This window comes from Scomber scombrus, chromosome 19 (assembly GCF_963691925.1).
Source record: "Scomber scombrus chromosome 19, fScoSco1.1, whole genome shotgun sequence".
Classification (NCBI taxonomy): Eukaryota; Metazoa; Chordata; class Actinopteri; order Scombriformes; family Scombridae; genus Scomber; species Scomber scombrus.
The window spans coordinates 16,269,634-16,291,921 of record NC_084988.1 but is presented as its reverse complement, the minus strand read 5'-3'; the positions used below and the strand labels follow the sequence as shown (position 1 = coordinate 16,291,921).

Below are 22,288 nucleotides of genomic sequence, written 5' to 3'. Positions count from 1 at the left end.
AGGATCATCCATTAAGTTTTGCTTCTGCCTTGACATAACTTCTCCTAATGCTCTACAAACAGCAGATGGGCAGCACACACGACTACAAATGGCTAATGAACATGTAAACTCTGGAACAGCAAAGAGACTGCTACACAATTGTGAACAGAAAAAAAGAAGAAATAAAGTCTGTTGGCTCAGGATAATGATGAGACTAACAACATTAAAAATAAATAGTTTTACAATAATGTAAAGAAACAAATGGTATATTCTCAGATGATATAATGTTTTCGTATACGGAGGAGGTGAGAAAATATGGCTACGGTTGTACAGTCAGAACTGGAAGGAGGCAACTATCAACAAACTACGTGTGTCAGAGGATGCATAGGTGGTATAGGAGATTCTGAGGTAAACCCATAAAAGGCTGTGAATGAAAAAGTACACAACATAAATAACAAAACTGCTTCTGTTATATATGAGCTCTCTGCAACTTCTACATCCAACCAATGCTCACATCCAGTTTACCCGCATGTATTTGTGAGTAAAGAAATATCATATATTACTATTATTGTATATATTATTGTTGTTGACAATACTTCTCTCACCTACGCACCTCTCTGGATACAATCAGAGGCAAAGGACATGAATAAGGCAGGTTAAAAAAAACAAAAACAAAAAACATAACAAAAACATTTACTGCTCCGGACAAACATATTTTCATTGGGTCAACACAATTGTTTTTTTTCTTCAAGACACAATAAGTTAAAAACATGTATAAACAATAGAAATTACTTGGCTTCTTTTAAAACCCATTCATCTCTGACAGAAAAAAAGTTTATAGAAATTATATAAACTCTCCACCCAGAAAACGTGCATCAATAAAGAAATCAGATCCCTTCTTCTTAGATGTCAAATCCAAAAAAAAAAAAAAGGTAATAAGATGAAAACCTATGTATACACACTACTATGTACAAGTATTGAAATAAAAGAGTGATATTATATATTTACATACACACATCAGTCCCTGATCGATTAAGGCCAAAGTGCTGTTGATGCACACGTCACCCACATCACACGTAGGCTGCTGTTGCACTTAAGTGTTCCTCAGTTTGCAAAATGCAAAAGAAGCAGTTTATACAGTAATACTCAAGGCCTTTGCTCTAGTGCCATTTGTCTTTCTAACATATAAAACTAAGCAAACTTCAGCATTAAGAAATAAAATTAGCCAAAAGCTCAACTTTTTCAGTAGTTTGTGGTTTCCTTTTTTTTTTTTTTTTTTTTTTTTTTTTTACAAAATGAGATATTTTATGTACATACAGTAGCACAACTGTTCATATGATGAGTCCCGATTCCAGCACGGCTGTCTGGGACTTCCTGTAACACCCTCTCATCCTGACAGAGTACTTAGAGGGAGTCTGGGTATTTTCTCTACCAAGAAGCCCATCTGGTAAATGCAGATGAATGCAGGGAACCAGTGCAGTGGGCAGTGCTGGTCTGGACTGGTACAAGTGGAAACACAGTGCTGGTGATGGAGGAGTCAGAGCATGCCGAAACCCTCGCTGCCCTCGCTGATGGCCAGCTTCAGCATCTTGTGTAGCTCCTCATAGGAGTCATAGGTAGGGAGGCACAGCTGGTTAAAACTAGACAGAGAAGAGGTGCAAACAGATAGTGTGCAGATAAAACATTTATCCAACATTTATAAATACTCTCCATAACATTTATGCAGATGTTAATATTTGAAGTATAAGTCAGGTGCTATTTTATACTTTACTTGCTGTAAACAAATCCAATGAAAACCACACAATAAAATGATCCAACATACAGCACTGTAACACTAAATGTGTATTCATTGACAAATTAAAATAGTTCCCAAAAAATGCACCATTTTCTCCTGTTTGAATAACATTTGTTAAAAACTACGGTGCTCAGCTGTTTTATGAATGTTTGAGGCTTTTTTAAGCATGAAACTAAATATTTGTGGGCAGTTTCTTTTATGTCTATGATAGGAACCAATGTGCCAGAGACAGGGTTGGGAAGTCACACTCACCAGGTGTGTGCGGTGGGCAAGGTGCTGTGTGTGGGAGCAGCGATGATCTGGAATGAGGGGCAGAGGGTGTTGAAACCTCCGGGGGGGAGCTGGGAAGATCCAGTGGTGAACTGAAGCAAACGAGCCAACTCTTCCTGGGTGAAGCTGGACACCACTGCCCAGAACCACTTCATCACCTGTGGAAACAGAAAATTAACATGCTCTGATATTTTTACTGGTACCCTGCTGTTAGACACAGTGGAGGCAGAGAATTTCCATGACTTACTTTCTCTCTGAAGTGCCACGATCCTCCAACAATCACAGCGTGGGCCTTGAAGTCCTGCACGTTTATATCACCAGTACCACACATCAGCAGCTGAACAGATTAAAATAAAAATAAATAAATAAATCGTAATCCAACGGTGTTTTAAAGATCAACAGGATTTAATTTAATCATCACACATACCTCCAACTCGTTCTCATCGAATATGGCTAACAGGTTTTCTGGAACCAGTTCGTTCAAACCTGCAATTGATCAGGAAATTACACTAATTATGCACAGATTACCGGAGATCTCCAATTAGAGGAATTGGCAAAAATGGCAGACTGCAGCTGTGCTGCTTTCCTTACCTTTCAGGAAATGTTCCACCTCATCTCTCACCTGACTAGCCAGCCTGTACTGGGCCAGCAGGTTGAGATAATGCATCTTGTTTTCATTGGTAACAGCGATCTGTGCTCCCCCTGATATCAGCTCCACCACCTGCAGGAGAACACGTGTCAGGACATAAAATGTCAGACAAAATACATAAAACAAACTCCTGTTACTGTGTTGGTCTCCAATAAATGGTCTTACAAGGATGTGTTTGGTTGTCACACACCTGTCAGGCTGATTATAATTACTGGGCAGTTAATTTAACAGTAAAAAAAAACATCTGTATGGTGCACAGCATATGTACCTAATTAAAAAGAAGTATGTTGAACTTGGATTCATCATGGGGTGTTAAACAGCCAGTTTTTGTGTGGGATTTTATATTGGAGCAACAAAAAAAAGGGGACCACAGATGCCAAACTCTACTTGTCCACCGCCACTCCCCCTCTTTAAATTCAATGAAGTGCTTGCCAAATAAGCAATATGGTTTCTTTTGTTTGGTTTATTGCTCCTATCTCTTGTGAAATTACATCAGGGATAAAAGGGGAGGTCCCTTCCAACATGTTGCCTCACCTTCTCCAGCTGTCCTGACTTGCTGTACTTCTCCTCGGCAAACACCAGGTCCATTTCACTCACGTCATTGTTTAGGATGAAGCAGACTTTAGTTTTGTAGAACTCCTGGTCATCCGTCTCAAAGTACTGCGTGTGGAAAATAAAATGAAAACACAGGAAAATGACGTTTTTAAATAAACATTGCATTTCGTCTTCTCAGTGGAAGGATAAAAAGATGATTGGGCCCGCTTTATTTCTGAGCTTTGAAATCTTAATGAGTTGGATAAACAGCAAAACACACTGGCTGGTTCTCCATGAAATAAATAATGCCAAGATCCAAATCAGGTTTCTTGGCTTTATGAGGAATGTTAAAGTGATGACACAGACCGGCTGACACCAGAAAGTAAACAATGAAAACATGATCTTCCAACTTCCGAGGTATAAGTCTTTTTTTTGGGAATGTGCTGTGTTCCATACCTTGTAGTTCATCCTGAGGCCAATGATTTGGGCCAAGAAGGAACGTGTAAAGCGAGCTCGGACCAGCTGTTTGTAGGACCCACCCTGAGCAGACTCATACAGGCACTTCCCTACAACACGGCCCGCAAACTCATACATCTTTAGACGCAAGTGGGGTGGTCGTTCAGCATTTGGGTGCACCTAGAAAATGAAGAGTAGCGTTCTTTGATTTTTTGAACTGTATGTTTAAGAGGACACTAAGCATCCAAAAGATGTTTGGAAAGAGGAGGTGGTTAACAAGACTAACTCACGAGGCCCTGGTTGTTGTCGCTGAAGCGGGTGAATAGCTGGTTGGAGGTGTCAAAGAGGGTCTTGCAAATCAGTTCAAACCACTCCCTTCGGGGTCCTCCCCAGTCCAGAGCTGAAGAGCAATGTCAGAAGGTTATATAAAGCAGTGTGATCACCTTAATGAATTACTGTTAAAAAAATAAAAAACTGAAACATTTCATTAGGATAAAGATATTTTGGTAATTGGTACAGTCCTGAATAGAGCCCGACTGATCTATCAGTTGATATTATTGGTTGATATTGGCCACAGATCACAGATATGTCCGTATCGCTGTGTGTTGTCCGATACTTGCTGATATATAAATGTATATATTTTTTAATGTTATATAGGCAGCATTTTATGAATATTTGATTATGTTTCTTAATTCAAGTTTAATATACAAGTACATTGTTTTTTTGTTCAATTTTTTTTAAACTTATAGTCATTTTTAATTTTTCAATTCCCAGTGAAGTTTAATGTTTCAGTGCACTGATGTAATTATACACAGTACGATTTATTGTTCAACTGTAAAATATCATGCCATCATTACATATCTTGATCACAAGAGTTTGATAACCACATTTGAGCAATCACTGCAAAAAATGTGTGTTCATGTATATACTCTGTATATGACAGCCAATACATCAATGTCAGAATTGTTTTTCCCCCTGTAATATTGGTATCAGCCCCAAAAAATTGATTTATTGGCAGCAGGCCCCACTACTGACAAAACGGAAAAACATTTAAAACGTTAAATGTTGACTTGGAAACTCAAAAATATGACACACACTGAAGACGAGTCTAATGCTCATTCAGTTATACGCTGATTTTTTTTGTTTACCTTCCTCATCCTGAAACACCACCTCAAAGTTCTTACTCCAGTCTGACACAGAGAAGTTCCTTGTAGCCTTCAGAGACTGAACAACAGACAAAAAAAAAGAATGAACTGTCAATGGAGCCCTGTGACCATTTATTATACAAGAAAGTAAATAAATTAGTATTTTTGACATAAAACACTCACTGAATCTAGAATTGAGTGTCGAGTGATTTTTAGGCAGGTCTTGGTGCGAGGTCTCTTGGAGTGGATGTGCCTGAGTTCACGTTGGAAGAAGTTCACCTTGTCTTGGAACGTTTCAGAGCCTCCTGTGGACGATATATCACATCACCATTACTGTCTCCATTAAACCAAATCAATATTCACTAAGTACAGCTGAAGGTCGAGTAATCACATTAGACTGAAACAAACCAATGTTTTTGTGCAGGAAGCGGATGAAGGTGGCAGCCATGATGTTCCTGTCTTTGCAACTGAGCTCCACAGGAGGCTGTATTCCATCATCCACCACTAAAGTTAGGTACTTATGCACAGGGTCAGGACCATGATAGGTAAACTGAAAAGAGAACAATAGATCCGGTCAACCCCCAAGCTACGGCAGGTCTGTTCTAAACGATTTTTGAAACCACAGCAGTTCTACTTACCTTCGTTCCTGGACACACACGAAAGGTAAAAAGGCGCCACGGAATGATTTTCAGGTAGAACTCCTTCACGGATAGTTGCTGTTTGACAAAAAAAAAAAAAGTCTGAGTCAACATCACAGCTTTTTAAATGATTACTACTTTCTCTTCTTATACCTAACCATTACATGCTTGACACTTACCTTTGGCGATATGTAACAATACACCTTTTTGGGTTTCTTGACTTTCTCAGGTTGTCCCTCCACAGGAGAGTCATGCTCATCGTCCTCCTCTCCCATGGAGGGCCTCCTCTGAGGAGCCATTAAAGAGGAGGATGGTAATTGCCACGAGGAACTGCTGTAGTTCCCATTGCTGTAAAGGTACGCTTCAAAGTAGATGCTGATGCCTGGAGTGGACACATTCTTCTCCACGCAGGCCTTCTCATTCTCTGCAAGCCAGGGAATACGAGACTTAGGCTTTAAAGCTTAGAAAGAAAACAACTCTAAATTGAAAAGTGATAACATCTGTAAGTAGCATTATTACTGAAGATGATTGCCTTCCCGCTTAGTTGAAAATGTGGATATAAGTATTAAATGTTAATTAAATGTCCAAATTTTACACCAAACCAATCCCAAGCCTTCAAAATCAATTCTAACATGTAAAAGCGGCTCACCATTGAGAACAATAATGTCAAATTCCCCGTTGCTGAGCGGCTGGTCTTTGTAGGAGATGCGGGCCCTGAAACAGCCAGTCCTCCTCAGCGTCAGTCTCAGCAGAACCTGGCACTGCTGCTTGTTGAGTGAAACTGACTTACTGTAACACCCTTCCAGACTGTCATCATCCACTGTGCCCAGCTGGAAAAAAAGGGGGGGAACAAATATTAATCTAAGCTCAGAAATGAATGATTACTGCTAAGAATCTGTTCTGTCGTAAAGCAAAGTGACTGTGCAATTGCTACCAGAAGGGTGAAAATAAATGCTGGCTTTCATTATTTACAATCATCATCAGGAAATAAATCTTCAAATCACGGTATAAAGGATAATTGTTCCCTTACAGAGTGCACATGGACACTGTAGTTTGCCTCATCTGTGAGAGATGTGGAGTTACTGGTGGGGTTTCCGTATTCATCCCTGGGCTCAATCTGTAGAGTATGCTGCTGGCCATTTGTTAACACCAGGGTAGAGAAATGATAGGCTATCTTGGTTTTGGATGGGACAACTGTACCTAAAATGGAAAAAATAAATAATTAGCCAAAGTAAAGATTGTCTGTTGTCAGTGATAAGTGGCTGAACATTGTTTGTAGATCTTGTCAAATCAATTATTACACCAAGAAAAAATGTAGACTACATCTGAAACCCTTATAAATATATTATACCTGGCTGGAAAATCTTGTAGTAAGGGCTGTACGCCACATTGAGACCACCCAGCTTGACAGCAACCTCATAGCGTCCGGCCTTGCGTACTGTGAAGGCCACTTTGACTACGTTAGACTCTGGTTCTTGTAAAACCTCCTGTGTAACAGGGATGTCCAGAGCCAGTTCAATGTGGGTGATGTTGACCCTCAATCCCACGGGCCGGTGGGCTGGAAAAGGCTGGCCATTCTTATAGAACAGCTGAGAAGACAGAGATAATGAAGGATTAACACTGCATTGTAATTTTTTACTTTTTACATTTCAGAACATTCAAATACTGTGTCACATCTTCAGCTACAACACATGAGGAAACAAAAAAAATTACTTGGACTCTGAAGCTCATAGTCTGCCCCACTTCCTGCGGTTCCTTCCAATCCCAAGACACCTTGCAGGAACGTGGGTCCAGGTAGTTGCCCCGGACATAGTCGTAGATGCTGCGGTCGCCGCGTCGCCCTGGATCCTCATTCTGCAAGAAGCTGACCACCCTTGCCGCAAGCTCACAGAGGAACTTGATTGTGAAGACAAACGCTATGATGGAAACAGTAATTCCACCTGCCACAAGAAGGGATGAAGCACAGGAAACACATTACTGGAATGTGTTTTGCCACAAATGCACGCTTTTTATTTGGTTTTGAAATAAGTGATTTCACTGGTTAGTTGAGAAAAATATTTTAATACAGCAAAGATTTAAGTTTGCAAACAACAAATTTACAAAAAAGTCTTGGCCTATACATATATTATCACGCAATGTGTAAAACCGGTAGTACCTTGTAAGAGTTACAGCATATGCTTACAGAAAGAGTTAGGCTGAGACACAGTTGCACTTCCAGGAAGAGCAATATTAGCCCAACCCCCAAGCCAAACAGTTACAACACGACTCACCAATCACGTAAAACATGAGGTCCCTTATCAAGAAGCACAGCGCCACAGTACAGCCAAATATGAGAGCTCCAGCTGGAAGACAATTCATTAAAATTAATGAGTGAAATAAAGACAAAACACACTTCCTGCATTGAGCCTGCAGGACACATTTTGATAGTTAAACTTGATAATTACAAAACTCCAGAGCTGGACATTGTCACTAGTAAACTGATTTTACAACTTAATTGTGCAATTTAATTTAGTTTTTGGCCAGTTTTGAACAAAGCTAAACAAATTGCAGATGAAAATCCTTCTCTTTGCAAAATTACCAATAAAACCAGGTTATGGTTTGGTCCTGTGAATGCTGTAATTCAACAACATGCATATTCCATATTTATCCTATTGTGAGAGTACTGTGGGAGTATGCTGTGTTTTTGTCAGAGAGAAAAGACAGAAAAACAAACAGATGTTGGACTATTAAAAGGGATGACGGAACACTGAACTTCTCCATTACAACACTTTTAAGCTACTTTCAAAAGATCTGTAACTCTTGTAGTAAAACATTTATGGAAACACATAGCACCATTTAGCATCAGTAAATTCCCCTTTAAGTCTTTTGTCTGGCATTTACATGAACCTTGACAGCATGCAGGTGTGGCATACAACCTGAGCTGTAACCCTTTCACGGCAGAAAATAGTCTTTATGAATATCTCACCAATTGACCACTTCTCATTCAGACGCCTCTCAGCAAGGCTGTGCACCAGCCGGATCTCGTAGTCCTGGTCACGACTCCCCCTGGACGTCTGGAGAATCTTGATGCCTGTAGACAGCTTTATATAATCTTCGTAGTAGTATCCCCAGGCAGCTAACGTGAGCTGCAGTTGATAGTCAAACTGAGAAAGGTCATCGAGATTCATACAACCCAAAGTCTTCAGTCTGCAGTGGAAAGCAAAAGTGAAAGTATAAGAAGTAGTTTACTGACAAGGCAGGCAGCACTGCTTACTTATTTCACTATTATGGTCTGTGGTAATTCACAAAACAAACAGTATTTTTTGCTCAACTCTGCATGAGAGTAACCTCGATCTTATCAGCTAAAGGAGGAGCGTTGAGGTGCTGTGTCACGTTGCATATGGCCACGCCAAAAAGAGTTAATAGTTAAAAAATGGTGTTCATTTGGAAGATTGAATTACATGGATAAGGCTAGATGAGCATAATAGAAATAAACACTGCTTAGTTGATTTATGGTTAGCATTAAAACAACTTTAACAGACGCATATACATTATTGTGGCATTATTATCTCAATAATCACAGAAATAAGAAAAAAGTAATCTAGCAATATTACATTTTAACATGCATTTTAAATCTGTGACTTTAAAGTCTTAAGGTTTGCACAGAAAGATAAATGCGGGTTGTTTTTTTCCATGGACACTGGCTCTGGCATCAAAGTTAAAGCTACATCACTTTTTCCATCTTGCACTCTGTTAAATGTGGATTTGCTGCTGTGTTCAATTCAAAATGAGCGCTGTCTGATATTATCTACCTTGTATTTGCTGTTGATTAGTGTGATAATGATGGTATTTGAAAAATAAACTTTATCCTCATTTTATTGAGGGATGTATAACTGAAGTAATGACTTATATGAGTCTTCACTTCCACATTTACAGTACAATATCTTTAGCCAGTTAATGAGTGCAAGAACATCTTCAGTTACTACAGCTAAAAGCTCAACCATTGTTAGTTAGGATTTAAAATCCAGTCAATCAAAATAGCTATCAAGGCAGTAATAGGGTGCGCTATGACCTTCAGAAATATGAGTCGGTGTCGTTTTACAAATGTTGGACAGTTTTTCATAAAAACATGATAATATATATATATTTTAAATTGTTTTAATAATTGACCTTTAACAATATTACAACTGACTTAGTTCAAATGGGGGCTTGGCAAACAGGAAACATTTGATGAGGCGATAACTACAACCAAACTGGTTCTGATTGCATCTGTAGAGAGCATGCAACACACATACACAAACATCTGCAGTGCTGCAGGGTCTCACAGTTACAGTCTCTAAAGAATACTTTTTACTGCAGTGACCCTCTGAAACACTGCAGCCTTCACAGCACAGTGTCAGCAAACTCAGTTAGTAGTGAATGGAGACGCTGCCCTCAAGTGGACATAAATATAGTCTGTGTTAGCCAGCTTTAAGCATGACCGTAACAACATAACTAATATAAAAAACTCTGCTAGATAAATGTACAATTATGACATGCCAGCAAGTAATTGTCTCTGCAAAAGAAAAGCTACTCACAATTGTATGTGAGAAGAAAGTTAAGACCTGCCATTGCTTACGTATGGTAATAGTGCTCTAGGTTCTGGGAACAAAGCCACTCCTGGAAGGCAAAGTCTCGGAGCAGCTGGATGTGGGCCTCAGCAATTTCCCTCCAGCGCTGCTGTTCCTTCACCACCTCTTCCAGACGACTCAGTACACTCAGGCTTAGTTCCTCCAGTGTGTGTACATCTGGATGACACACAAACAGCACGTAAATAACACATGCACATACCAGCCAGCAAATCAGTAATGACACAGCACATGCTTAAACAATCATTATACTCTTTTATAATGAGAATTTAATGCTGCGCTGATTGTCTATGCATGCCACATGTATCTCATGAGTCTGAAAAGTCTGAATATTCTGTATTGAAAACCAAAATGATCAGGGTCAAATCATTAAGAAAAAATCTCACTGCATTTATCATAGCTAAAACCCAGTTAAAAATGACACATCCCTGGTGTTTCAGTAGAAACTGTCAGGTGCTGGGTACGCTATTTTAACCAGTAAATGTGCCTTGTCCAGCATGCATAACCTGCCCAGCAGAAGTGTCTTTGTGCATGTCACTAAGGCTACATCGGCTTCCTTCATCCTGGAAATAATCATCAACCAAGTTGTATTGGTAATGAAAATCTCATCTGAAGACAACCTGCTGACCTTCAAATAAGTGTCTGTATTGAGAAAGGCTATGTCCTTGGATCCATTCCTCAATCTGACTTTCTTTGCCTTTCTTCCAGCGCACTTCCCAGAAGAAGATCCACGACACAGAACAGAAGAGGAAGGTCAGGAAGAAGCGGCGGTCCATCAGACCATCTTTCAGCCTTCACTCAGACCCCTCTGTGCTCACAGGAAAACTGCCACTCATAAGGGGCAAGTCAAGTCTCCTACAGTGGAAGAAAAAAACTGCTTCAGGCTCCACAGAAGGAAACAGCTAGACACAAGCATTAATGATTCTAGCAAGGAACATTAGTCAAAGAAATGGAAAACAATTAAACCCGTTTTGGGAGCTTCAGCTGCTCTGCCAACTTAGCAAGGCATTAATATTTAAATGTGACCTCGCAGAAGTGTTGGCTGAAGGAAGAATAACATTACAAGTGAACCAAAACACTGAAATATGCATGAACAACTTGGCTAAAGAATGCTCATGAAGGTCTCGCTAGCCTCTGTTAACCCAGGAGACAAACCAACACCACACAGTCACAGAAAAGCACGATACATTACATTAACATTAAAATCCCTAAAAAAACAATGGTCCAGAGGATGCTGATAATGATGAGCTAGACGTGCTAGCCACAGTCATAAACAACCAGACCGACAACTAACTCACCCATCCAAACAATTAGCTTTAGTAAAGTTCGCGGTGCTTGAATAACATTTCAAAACATCAGAGAATACCATAGAAATGCTCAACTGCAATATCATCACTTCTCGCTTGTCTTGTTGACACCTCGACCTGCTGTTAGCATCGCGTTTGGCAAACTGCTACTAGCGGACGGCAGCAACAACAGCTAACAGCTACCCAAGTTAGCCAACAATGTCAGCGGGATATTAGAAAAGCTCGTCGCTGAAACTCGGGCGCTTATCAACATGCACGTCACTACACATTCACAAGACAAGACTTGTAATAACACAGCCACCCAGAGCAACGCTCTGTTATTGAAAAAAAAAAACACCTTTAATCCCGTGCAGTATCTACCTTCGTCTCTAGGCATTAGCTTAACAACCGGGACATGCGCAGAAAACTGGTCGATTTCTCGATGACGTCAGGAGCAATCGACACACACGAGGGGAAGGCAGCTAATGAACTCTGTCTTCTCAATATTTAAAGCATGGTATGTAATTTCTAACTGTGTCACGGCCACAATAGGGTTGTCTTGATAATTGTTACTGTTGTCCGTTAAAGTTTGATATTGTGTATATTATTAACGAGGCGTTGAAGCGTTTTGGTAGTCAAACCACCGAGCTAAGTTAGCTAGGCTAGCCTAGTGTTTAGTAAACTGTATACTGCTGCTCGTATGCACACAAGCATCAGCAGTTAAAATGAGTGTTCATCTAAATATATTTCACAGTTATGAATCTAAAGATCTAGGTCAGAGTTTACATTATTAGTAATATAATTGACAATGAGTAGTCGCCTGAAATTTGTTTTAATCTTTCAGTGTCCAATTAATGAAATTGGTGATTGTTTTGGTAAGTAAATAAGACACATGTCGGCTTCAGCAAGCGTCAGCTGATTGTAATCGAGCAAATTAATTTTCTGTATTTTCTATTTTGTTTCCTCAAAGTCCTTGTGACAGCATTGTGTGATGTTGTGGACTCACCTCTGTCTATCCACTTACACAATGTATATATAATTCCTTCTCCACAGTACACCACTACAGTATAAACTGTTAGTTGTGATCGTTATGTTCTAACCGATTTCTCTGTTTGTTTCAATGTAGGGGAAGCAGAAAACAAAGAAGTTTGCTGCAATGAAGAGGATGATCAATTTAAAAGATAATCGACTGTGAGTTGTACTTTGGTGTAATTGTTTTGTTTTCCAGCTAAAGTCACTTACTGATTAATCGTTTTTACTTACTATGGTCCAACCTTTTATCCCTGCTAATTCTCACCTCTAAATTTAACTGAGCAGATAGTTATTTATTAGGGTTGTTGTGATCTTAAAGACGTGTACAAGAACTAACTCCTTCTTTGTTTCTGTAGCAAAGAGAAAGACCGTGCCAAAGCAAAAGATAAAAAGAAGAAAGATCCCTCAGACCTTAAGGAGAGAGAAGTGTAAGTTGGCCACACAAAAGCTTGTCATAAATAATGGTTGATGGCTCTTTGACTTAATTGTTTGGGTTTTTTTTTTTAACTCTTTGTGTGTTTATTTTAACTCTTTGTGCAGGCAAAAGTACCCGTCATGTCTGTTCTTCCAGTACAATACTCAGCTTGGTCCACCGTACCATGTTCTAGTCGATACCAATTTCATCAACTTCTCTATCAAGGCGAAACTGGACATTGTTCAGTCTATGATGGATTGCCTGTATGCCAAATGTAAGGACTGATGAGCCCTTGTCCAATAATAAATATTTAAACGTTATTATAATAGTGTTTCAGTATGATAATTTAATGACATACATAATTTCCAAATTTGTTTGTATTTCATCCCATCCAGGTATCCCATACATAACAGATTGTGTAATGGCTGAAATTGAAAAACTTGGCATGAAATATAGAGTCGCACTCAGGTACAAGCAGCAGGATTTCACGTTAGCTGTGCATCATGAACATGAACACCTAGGTTGATCTGAAATTGACTTTTTTTTTTCTTTGATTTTGCAGGATAGCTAAGGATCCAAGGTTTGAGCGCCTGCCGTGCACACATAAGGGAACATATGCTGATGACTGTTTGGTCCAAAGGGTAACACAGGTAATTTACTTAAATGTGTATTTGAATCTTTACAATCATGTAACAATGGAATGTTTGACAATACAAAATACTTAAATTAATTTTGTATGGAAAACTAGACAGATGACAGTGAAAGCTTTTAATTTACACAACTTGCATTAACAGGCTGTATTGTAAAAACAGCCCACCTAATAAATGTTATTGGACTTCATGTTACTCATAAATATCTTCTTAACAGGTTATAGAGGTTTTCATACTTTTATTACTGGCTTTAGAATTTATGTGATGACCAAATGGCAGTATAATTTTCCATTCAATTCATTGCACTTTACTTCACTTCACCACAACTTTATTTAGCTCTCTACAGACAATTGTATACAGCAGCCCACCATCCCAGGTCAATAGATACATGCACAGTTCATAATAAATAAAGAGAAAGTAATGTTAATTATGCATCATGGGTGGTGTGCTTTACATCTTTTAAAATGTACCAACTTGTCTTATTCCTTCACCAGCAAGCTAGCAAGTTTAAAGACAACAGTTGGCCTTTATAGTTTTTACCTAAAGTAACTTTAAACAGTATTGGGCAATTCATTAAATGATGTTGATTATAACTTAGAAAAAGATACAATAAATTGGAGTCACACCTTTTGCAAAGATGACAGTAACATTCAAAAATCACCATATGAAGATGATAACAATAATAATAATTAAGTAAACATGCACATAGTCCACATAAGTAACATTTTAAAAGCAGTCAGTCCACCGTATTTTGTAATTTATTTAGACACCACTCTTCTTGGGTTCCAAATAAGTAAACATTACATCATGATGCAAAATAATGTGATTAAAAAGCAATGCATTAGCCTCAGACAGCTAAAATTAGCTTAGTTAAACTGCTGTGGAACTGTGCAAGTAGGGGTTGCTACTAGCAACAGGAAACTAAAATAGTTTACTATACTTAATAGTGAGCCAGCAAATCAAGACACATTATTTTTCATCATCATCATCAACTGTAGAGTCGCAGATTGTAATTTTCACATCTGTAAAATGTAGAGCTTTGCATTGTGGGATTGTTTGCAGAAACGAGTGCACATCCTATGGACACTACTTTATACATTCCTTTATGGACTTTTTGAGGGCACTATATAGTTGTTGTTGGCAACCTTCCGTCTCGGAAGACGATGGCATTTCTGCACTATGATTAGTCATTTGCTGTATTACAACGCCTGCTGTGATTGTATAGTCCAATCTTTGATCGACAGGCTCTATTGTGTTTTGTACAGGTGTAAACGGGTGCAGACTCAGTGGTTGCTGAGTCAGTCCTTTGGCGTCTGCATTCTTTCCTGTCTTTCCACTGCTCCTCTCGTCTCTCCTCGCCTTTCTTAACAGCAGCTGACACAGCGGCTCTCCAGACACAGCGGCTCTCCAGACACAGCGGTCTGCGTTTAGGGCTTCCCAACCTGCTGGGTCAATGCCGCCCGTCCACATGTCACGTTTGCAGGTGTCTTTGTAGCGCAAGGCAGGTCGTCCAGTGGGTCTGGAACCAGTAGCGAGCTTGCTGTAGAACATGTCCTTGGGGATTCGCATTCACATTTTGACCCAATATTTAGGTCTTCCTCAGGCTGATGGTCAAGCCAAAGTCTCTGCATGCATTTGCAAGGCAGTAGATGAGTCGCTGTAGTGCATCCTCAGAGTGCGCTGTAATAGCTCCATCGTCTGCAAAGAACTTCTCCCTTATTAAAACCCTCCGTACTTTGGTCTTTGCTCGAAGGCGGGCAAGGTTGAAAAGGCTGCCGTCACTTCGGGTGTGAATGTATATGCAATCTTTGGACTGACTGAAGTCATATGACAGCAGCAGGGAGAAGAATATGCAGAAGAGCGTGGGAGCAAGCACACAGCCTTGTTTCACTCTGCTCAGGGATCCAAGGATGAGCCGTTGTACTGGACGATTCCTTGCATGTTTTCATGAAAGGAGGATGTATATAAATGCAATGTATAGTGGTTGTCTTTGTTCTCTGCATTTCTCCTGTAGCTGGCGTAAGGAGAATCATGCCAATTGTTGATCTGCCGGCCCTGAAGCCACACTGTGCCTCGGGGTACACTCGTTCTGCTAGTAGCTGCAATCTGTTCAGTATAACACGGGCAAAGGCCTTCCCAACAATGCTGAGGAGAAAGATTCCGCGATAGTTATTACGGTCGCCCTTGTTCTTATAAAGTGTAATGTTATTGGCATCACGCATCTCTTGGGGCACACTACCTTCCTCCCATCACTGCAGGAGAAGTTGGTGCAAGTGGTGTAGGAGAGTTGTGGTCCTCAACCATCCTTTCCTGGTTCTTAGCCACAGGCTAGGTTGTCAATAGCCCCGCTGAGTTCTTCCACAGAGGGTGGGTTGTCGAGCTCTTTCATGACAGACATGCTGGCTCTGGAGTACAGCTCCTGGTAGTGTCCTACCCACCTATCCATTTGTTTGTTTCTGTCAGATATGAACTCTCCACTCGCAGACTTTAATGGTGCACTTTTTAGTGGATACACTGTATTTGCACAGGATTCAAACCCTCAAATCAAATATTGGAAGGTAAATATATAGCACTATGTAGAAACCAGGGAGTGATTTCAGACACAGCCACTGTGTTGTTTTTGCACTGTGAGGAAGATGCACATTTAAAGAATATTAAAAACATATTTTCACAGCACAAGTGTTACATCCTGGCTACTGTGGACAGAGATCTAAAGAGGAGAGTCAGGAAGATCCCTGGAGTGCCCATCATGTACATCTCAAACCACAGGTATCACTATTCCAAATTGTCTTAAATATATGACATGTGTAAGCTCTCTCTAAAATGTGAAGTTTCATTTCTGAGTCATTGCCAGCTTCATGTTATACTAACTTTCTTTTTTCTCTTTTTATAATAAAGGTACAACATTGAACGGATGCCAGATGACTACGGTGCTCCAAGATTTTAATATTTCTACAACCGAGCTGGAGCTGTAAATAGACTGAAGTTTCCTGTTAAATTTCTTTTTTTCTTACTATGTATATTCAAGATATTGCAAAGTTTTGAAGTCTAATTTGGAGAGAATGGATGATTTCTGATATAACTACAAATTACTTTAAGTTTTGTTGTTCTTATGAATTTTTTGTTATTGGAAGTGAATAAATGAATTGTTGCAAAGCACATTGTCTTTAGCCTCTGTTTTTTCAGTACGCCAATGTGTGGAGGCATATCAACAAAGATGCTAATTTTCTATAGGAAAAGATAACCTCAGGTAGGTAAGTATTTTAGCAATTGTGTAACGTTTATAACCGTCTGTCTTTTTAATTATCCTATGTTTAGTTTAATTGTTCACATTTCTGTAGAAGTGTATTTTATTGCTCAAGAAAGAGGGAAGGAAGAGGTTAATATAGAGCCACACAACATTCTAATGTAATGTTAAGAACGGAGCAATATAAATGTAAAATTATGGTAAGAATTCAAATTTAGGTTTGTTTGTTTTGTTAATTTTAAAATACATGTTTGATTATAATATTAATTTAACTATATTGTTTACGTTCTCTGCACAGTACTGGACGCTTTTCAGCTGTAATCGTAAATAAAAACAAAACAAAATGTGTATATTTTGGCACCACTTAAAGACTATAACATTTAAACGGGGAGTACCTGAATGCAGCATTAGTCACAGCTGAGATCATCCCCTTCAGTAGAGAGCATGCGCAGTAGACTGAGGTCTGGGAGTGTCTGAGCGGCTCGTTGGACGTGAATCTAACCCGCAGTCACTGAAGCCAAGAGCATCTTCACGAACAATGAACCGGCTGGCATGAAGGAAATAATTTGCTGAAAACGGAGATGAGCTGGACGTCTGAGGAGGGTCGAGGATATTGGGATTGTCCAGCAGCAGTGACTTGCTGGTATGAATGACCTCTAACGGTACTGGGAGTTATAATTTGTAATACTTTGTTGTCTTGCACAATCAATCCTTTTATATGCTCTGATAGCAGTGATAGCGTTACATTGGCGGGCTTGTTTGCTTGTTGAACACTAACAGTATCGCCACTATAAGAGACTATCCTATGACTAATTCACCATATATATTTATTAACCTGAGTAGGCGATTGATGAATGGCCTGTAGTCAAATTGATTTATGCTGAGGTTATATTGCAAAGTCATTGGATATTCTAAAAAAAAAAAATAAAACATCTTTAAAAATGAATGTATGAAATCATTTGTGCATCTTCACCTGCTCCAACTATAGAGGTGCGTTTTATTCACAGCAGATCGCCTTTACAGTAAAGACACCATCTTTACTGAAGCCTTTTTGAGACACTGATGCTGCTATAAACTGCTGGATGTCATATGTTGGCCATCTGTTGTGGGAACCTACTTAAACCTGCAGGCAGATTAACCAGTGAAAGGTCCAAGGCATCAGTCAGGACATTTCTGTGCCAGGACTCTGCCAGCTTCCTTGCAGAAGAGGGATGCTGAGGGCCACTGCGGGCTCAGTAGAGGAGAGAGATGAGGAGCAGGAGGACGAAGGCGAAGAAGAGTTGAGGGATGGAGGAGTGCCTTTCTATGTGAACAGAGGAGGCCTCCCGGTGGATGAGGAGACTTGGGAGAGGATGTGGCGCCATGTGGCTCGAATCCATCCTGATGGTGAAGCTTTGGGGAAGGGGATTCGGGGCGCCACTGACCTACCCAAGGTAAAATTGTAAATATGTAGAATGTAGTTCCGACTTATTTACATATGACTGGAGTATCTGGTTCTATATTGTGCACTTCACACTTTCCACCTGAAACTTACTCATAGTTGAGAAACAATTTACACCCATGTGTTGTGGAGAAATATGGAGTTCTAGTGCTACTATGCTGTCTGACACGATCACGTGCCTCTAAATCCACTATAAATGGTTATTACTGCAGATTTATTTATTTTTTCCCCCTCCAATATCATTGCTAGTCAAACACAATGCATGTTTTGTCAGGTCCACTCTGTAGAGCATGTTTGTTTGCTACAGATGTTTTGAAATGCAGAAGAATGGTACCATTTATTCCATTTTCATGAGAGAGGCTGAAGAGCAATTAAGATAACCTTTCCATTAGTAACACTGAATAGAATAGAGCGCAGAGGTCAAGAAAAGAAAGACTACATTTTCCAGCTGCAGTGAATATAGAGATTGTATGATGGCAGTTGTTTGGATGCTCTATCCCACAGATTCCAATACCGAGTGTGCCTACATACCAACCTACCACCACTATCCCACAGCGCCTGGAAGCCATACAGAAATACATCAGGGAATTGCAGTATCCTTTGACTTAGTTGGTAAAAAAGTGTCTGGTTAGTACTTCAATGGGCTCAAAACAATAATTATTGAGTATATTTGAATGTTTGTGATATAATTTACACTCTATAGATTTGTGTGTCAGTCACTGAAACATGCCTCAAGCAACATTGATGATTCAGATTCAGTAGTACACTAGTAGTCCAATAATATAATGGCAGTATAATACTAATAGATTGCCTTTTTTCTCATCCCATTGACCCATGTTTTGGCATAGTTTGATGAATATGGGCCACAACATGAGAAAGTAGGCAGCAGTGGATACTATATTCTATATTAAGCAATAGCTTGATTTTGATCTATAATTAACCAACCAGTTATGAATATCACAAAGCACTCTGGTTGTTTTTTCTCCTCACTACATACAGCAGAGTGTTCTCCCAGAGCAGTTTCATGTTGCTTCACATTGTTCTGTTACAGCATGACCTTAACTCTGTCCTACAGGTACAATCACACCGGGACACAGTTTTTTGAAATTAAGAAGAGCCGGCCTCTTACTGCGTGAGCATACTTTATTTTTACTGAAGGACTGAATAACAGTATTTGTGCTTGGCTTGTTTTTTTCCCTGTTTCATTATCTAAATGTTCAACAAAGAGCTGGAGACTCATAAAGCTTTATGGCAGCAGTCATGGGATATCAAGAACCATTTTTGTTGATTTCTTATGGTTTAGCCTGTGCTGCTGATGCATGATGCACGATGCTTTACTTCGGGGCTTTGGGAGTAGGAACAGACGACAAAGCTAGACAAGATCTGTGTTGCCAGCAGAGGCCTGGAACGTTCTTTGCCTGACCTCGCTTTATTAGATTTAGTAGCACACAATTTATTACTGTTGCTCATGGAAAATAGTTTTCGTTTGACTGCGTGATCAGTAACAGCGTGCTCTTGTCATTTGTAGTGCATACAGCAGTGTGTTCTTTTGTCACAGACATACGGAAACAGTAGAATGAGCTTGTTCAATTTTTCTGCATAGGTTGATGGACATCGCTAAGGAGATGACACGCGAAGCTCTGCCAATCAAATGTCTGGAGGCGGTGATCCTGGGAATGTATCTTTACAGCAGCAGATCATAAGCTATGATGTCTTCAAATTGAATTGTTGTAAATTTGCATGATCATCAAACCTATAGCTTTTTTGGACATGTGCACCAAACAGAAGTGGTGGTGAGAAAAGTGTTTTCTGACCAACTTACCACATATTGTATTCCCTAAATGTGCTCAAAATTTTGTTTAATCTAGCAGAAAAAAGCAGAAATGTATTCCACATATGGAAGCAGTAGACTAGTAACAGGCATGACAAGGGGAGCCAAATCTACATTTATTTGACAGGATTCTTTCTCATGTCCATTTCCTTGATCAAGCTTGGTACAGTTACCTCACCAACAACATGCCTGGTGTGGAGCGCTTCCCCCTCAGCTTTAAGTCTCATTTCTCAGGAAACCACTTCTACCACATTGTGCTGGGAGTTCACAGCGGGGGACGCTTCGGCGCACTGGGCATGAGCCGGAGGGAGGACCTCATGTTCAAGCCCCTGGAGTTCCGAACACTGATGGACTTGGTGCAGGAATATGACGGAGCCTACAGGAACTACTGGCACACCTTGCGAAAGGTCAAGATCGGCCAGTACGTGTCCCACGACCCTCACAGCGTGGAGCAGATAGAATGGAAACACTCGATACTAGATGTGGACAAACTGACAAAGGAGGAGCTGCGGAAGGAGCTGGAGAGACACACTCGAGACATGAGGCTGAAGGTACAGTACAGTGGATGTTCAGACAAATAGCATTTAAGTATCTGCAGTCTCACTTAGCTGCTGACACCAGTACAAGCCGATGAAGCTCTTGCAGGACGAAAGACAATCATGAGGAAATATAATTAGTCCTCAGCAGATGGACTGCCCTTCCTGACTCCGTATTAGATTTCTTTTGACATGCTGTTTCTTCAAACCCGATGACCTGCTATCTGAGGAGCTATTTCTCAAATGATCTCTCTCATCACCTCTCACACTAACATAATGAAGGCAGCCTTGATGCTGAGCTCTGCTTGTAATATAACTAATGTGATGGCTTGACTCTGCTCTGCTGTGCTTCATGCATGGCTGGCTCAATCCATCAATAGCTGATCATTTACAGTGAGTGCTCTGCACAATCACATTAAAGACACAGACAAATTTCGGCCAGAGACAGCACACAGTGAGGACATGAGCATAGTTCAGTTCACCTGTGTGATGTTTTAGAGTGATTGGAATCTGGATTAAGATTCTCTTTTTTGTGAATTGTTTTTCTGTTTTGCAGATTGGAAAGCCTGCACCCCCCTCTCCCACCAAAGATAGGAGGAACAGCATGGGGTCACCCCTAAGAGGACCAAGCAGCCCCTTGCGCAGGATCAGCCGTGTTGAGAGACGGTATGATGAATCAAGTGCTCTACATAATTTTATTTTTCACAAAAAATACAAAGATTATAGCAGACAATGAGAAATCTTTGTTGTCAATGGAAAGTATTAGGACTACAGCTGTCTTGTGATCTAAGGCAAAGCATAAGTAGCTTATGAATTAGTCACAGTTTCCTTCTTAAATGAATAAAACTGTTATTTGTGTTTCTTTGGTTTCAGCCCCTCCGGAGATAAGAAGGTTTTGGAACCAAAAGCATCTGGAGACTTGAACGGTTATCAGATTCGAGTGTGAAGAAGAATTTTTAGCTGGTGAAGTTATAACAAGGTACCGCTAATGTGTTTCATGAGGCCGCCGATTTACACACTGGCCTATTCAAAAGATGCAGTGTCGAATAGACAACCAGCAACTTTCCCTCCCAAAACAAAGTCTCATTCTGACTTCCAGTGTCTGTGTTATCAGAGGTTTTTTCTGGAGCATTTACTGTGTGTAGTAATTGGTGCTGGCAATGTTCCTAAATTATAAAAAAAAAAAAGGGGGTGAGGGGTCAGATGTGCAGTAATTTGTAAACATTTTTAACATCTCTGCTCAACTTCCCCAAAGCTGGGATAGACTACCACTCAGTGTAAATGTGCTACAGGACATATCATAGGTTTTTGTGGTGTTATTATGTTCAACAAAAGCTCTTATGGCTCGTCTTCAATCTGTATCGTTATACTGTAAGTGTGCAACATACATGTAATGTCATTTTAAATCCACTTAGGCTCTGCTGGGCAGTGATTGCTTGTGTAGTGACTAGTTTGCAAACTACCATTGTGCCTTGTATGAAAACTCAAAGAAAAGAAAAACACCTTTTTTATGTCCAATCTAATATAGTCATTGCCTAACTGAACACAAAGCAGTGTAATCTCTGCTCTTCTTAATTACTAAAAAATAAACAATCTTAGACATCAACACTCAGAGGCGAGCATGTTTGGCACACTGTTGACCGTGATAAATTAACCGAATATGGGATTGAATACACAGTGTATCTAAGTGTAAGAGTATGAAAGCATCTGTTGAGTGATAACATGAGGAACAGGAGTTATTCTGGCTGCTGAATATAAACACAATTATCATCATGAC

At 39.9% G+C, this 22,288-nt stretch overlaps 3 protein-coding genes across 3 annotated transcripts; 2 read left to right on the top strand and 1 right to left on the bottom strand.

Annotated features, from left to right (window-relative positions):
- Positions 1-656: 656 nt before the first annotated feature.
- Positions 657-11,770, bottom strand: arel1 (apoptosis resistant E3 ubiquitin protein ligase 1). Its single transcript, XM_062440322.1, has 22 exons — positions 11,718-11,770; positions 10,702-10,928; positions 10,064-10,232; positions 8,432-8,652; positions 7,737-7,808; positions 7,180-7,406; positions 6,818-7,055; positions 6,497-6,666; positions 6,116-6,296; positions 5,646-5,890; positions 5,467-5,544; positions 5,237-5,378; positions 5,012-5,133; positions 4,832-4,907; positions 3,974-4,083; positions 3,684-3,863; positions 3,228-3,353; positions 2,636-2,765; positions 2,472-2,530; positions 2,292-2,381; positions 2,027-2,202; positions 657-1,619 (listed from the first exon to the last, which is right to left on the bottom strand). Exons 2-22 carry the CDS (start codon positions 10,847-10,849, stop codon positions 1,517-1,519), a joined length of 3,063 nt encoding a protein of 1,020 aa, XP_062296306.1. The 5' UTR covers positions 10,850-10,928; positions 11,718-11,770; the 3' UTR covers positions 657-1,516.
- Positions 11,771-11,799: 29 nt separating this feature from the next.
- fcf1 (FCF1 rRNA-processing protein) lies at positions 11,800-16,615 on the top strand. Its single transcript, XM_062440235.1, has 8 exons — positions 11,800-11,876; positions 12,486-12,550; positions 12,748-12,819; positions 12,932-13,080; positions 13,202-13,274; positions 13,369-13,456; positions 16,131-16,225; positions 16,355-16,615. The coding sequence occupies exons 1-8, from the start codon at positions 11,874-11,876 to the stop codon at positions 16,401-16,403; spliced, it is 594 nt and encodes a 197-aa protein (XP_062296219.1). The 5' UTR covers positions 11,800-11,873; the 3' UTR covers positions 16,404-16,615.
- Positions 16,616-17,243: 628 nt separating this feature from the next.
- On the top strand, positions 17,244-21,457 carry vash1 (vasohibin 1). The gene is made up of 8 exons (XM_062440444.1): positions 17,244-17,365; positions 17,714-18,136; positions 18,649-18,737; positions 19,220-19,276; positions 19,748-19,822; positions 20,145-20,526; positions 21,068-21,177; positions 21,385-21,457. The coding sequence occupies exons 2-8, from the start codon at positions 17,915-17,917 to the stop codon at positions 21,455-21,457; spliced, it is 1,008 nt and encodes a 335-aa protein (XP_062296428.1). The 5' UTR covers positions 17,244-17,365; positions 17,714-17,914.
- Positions 21,458-22,288: the final 831 nt, after the last annotated feature.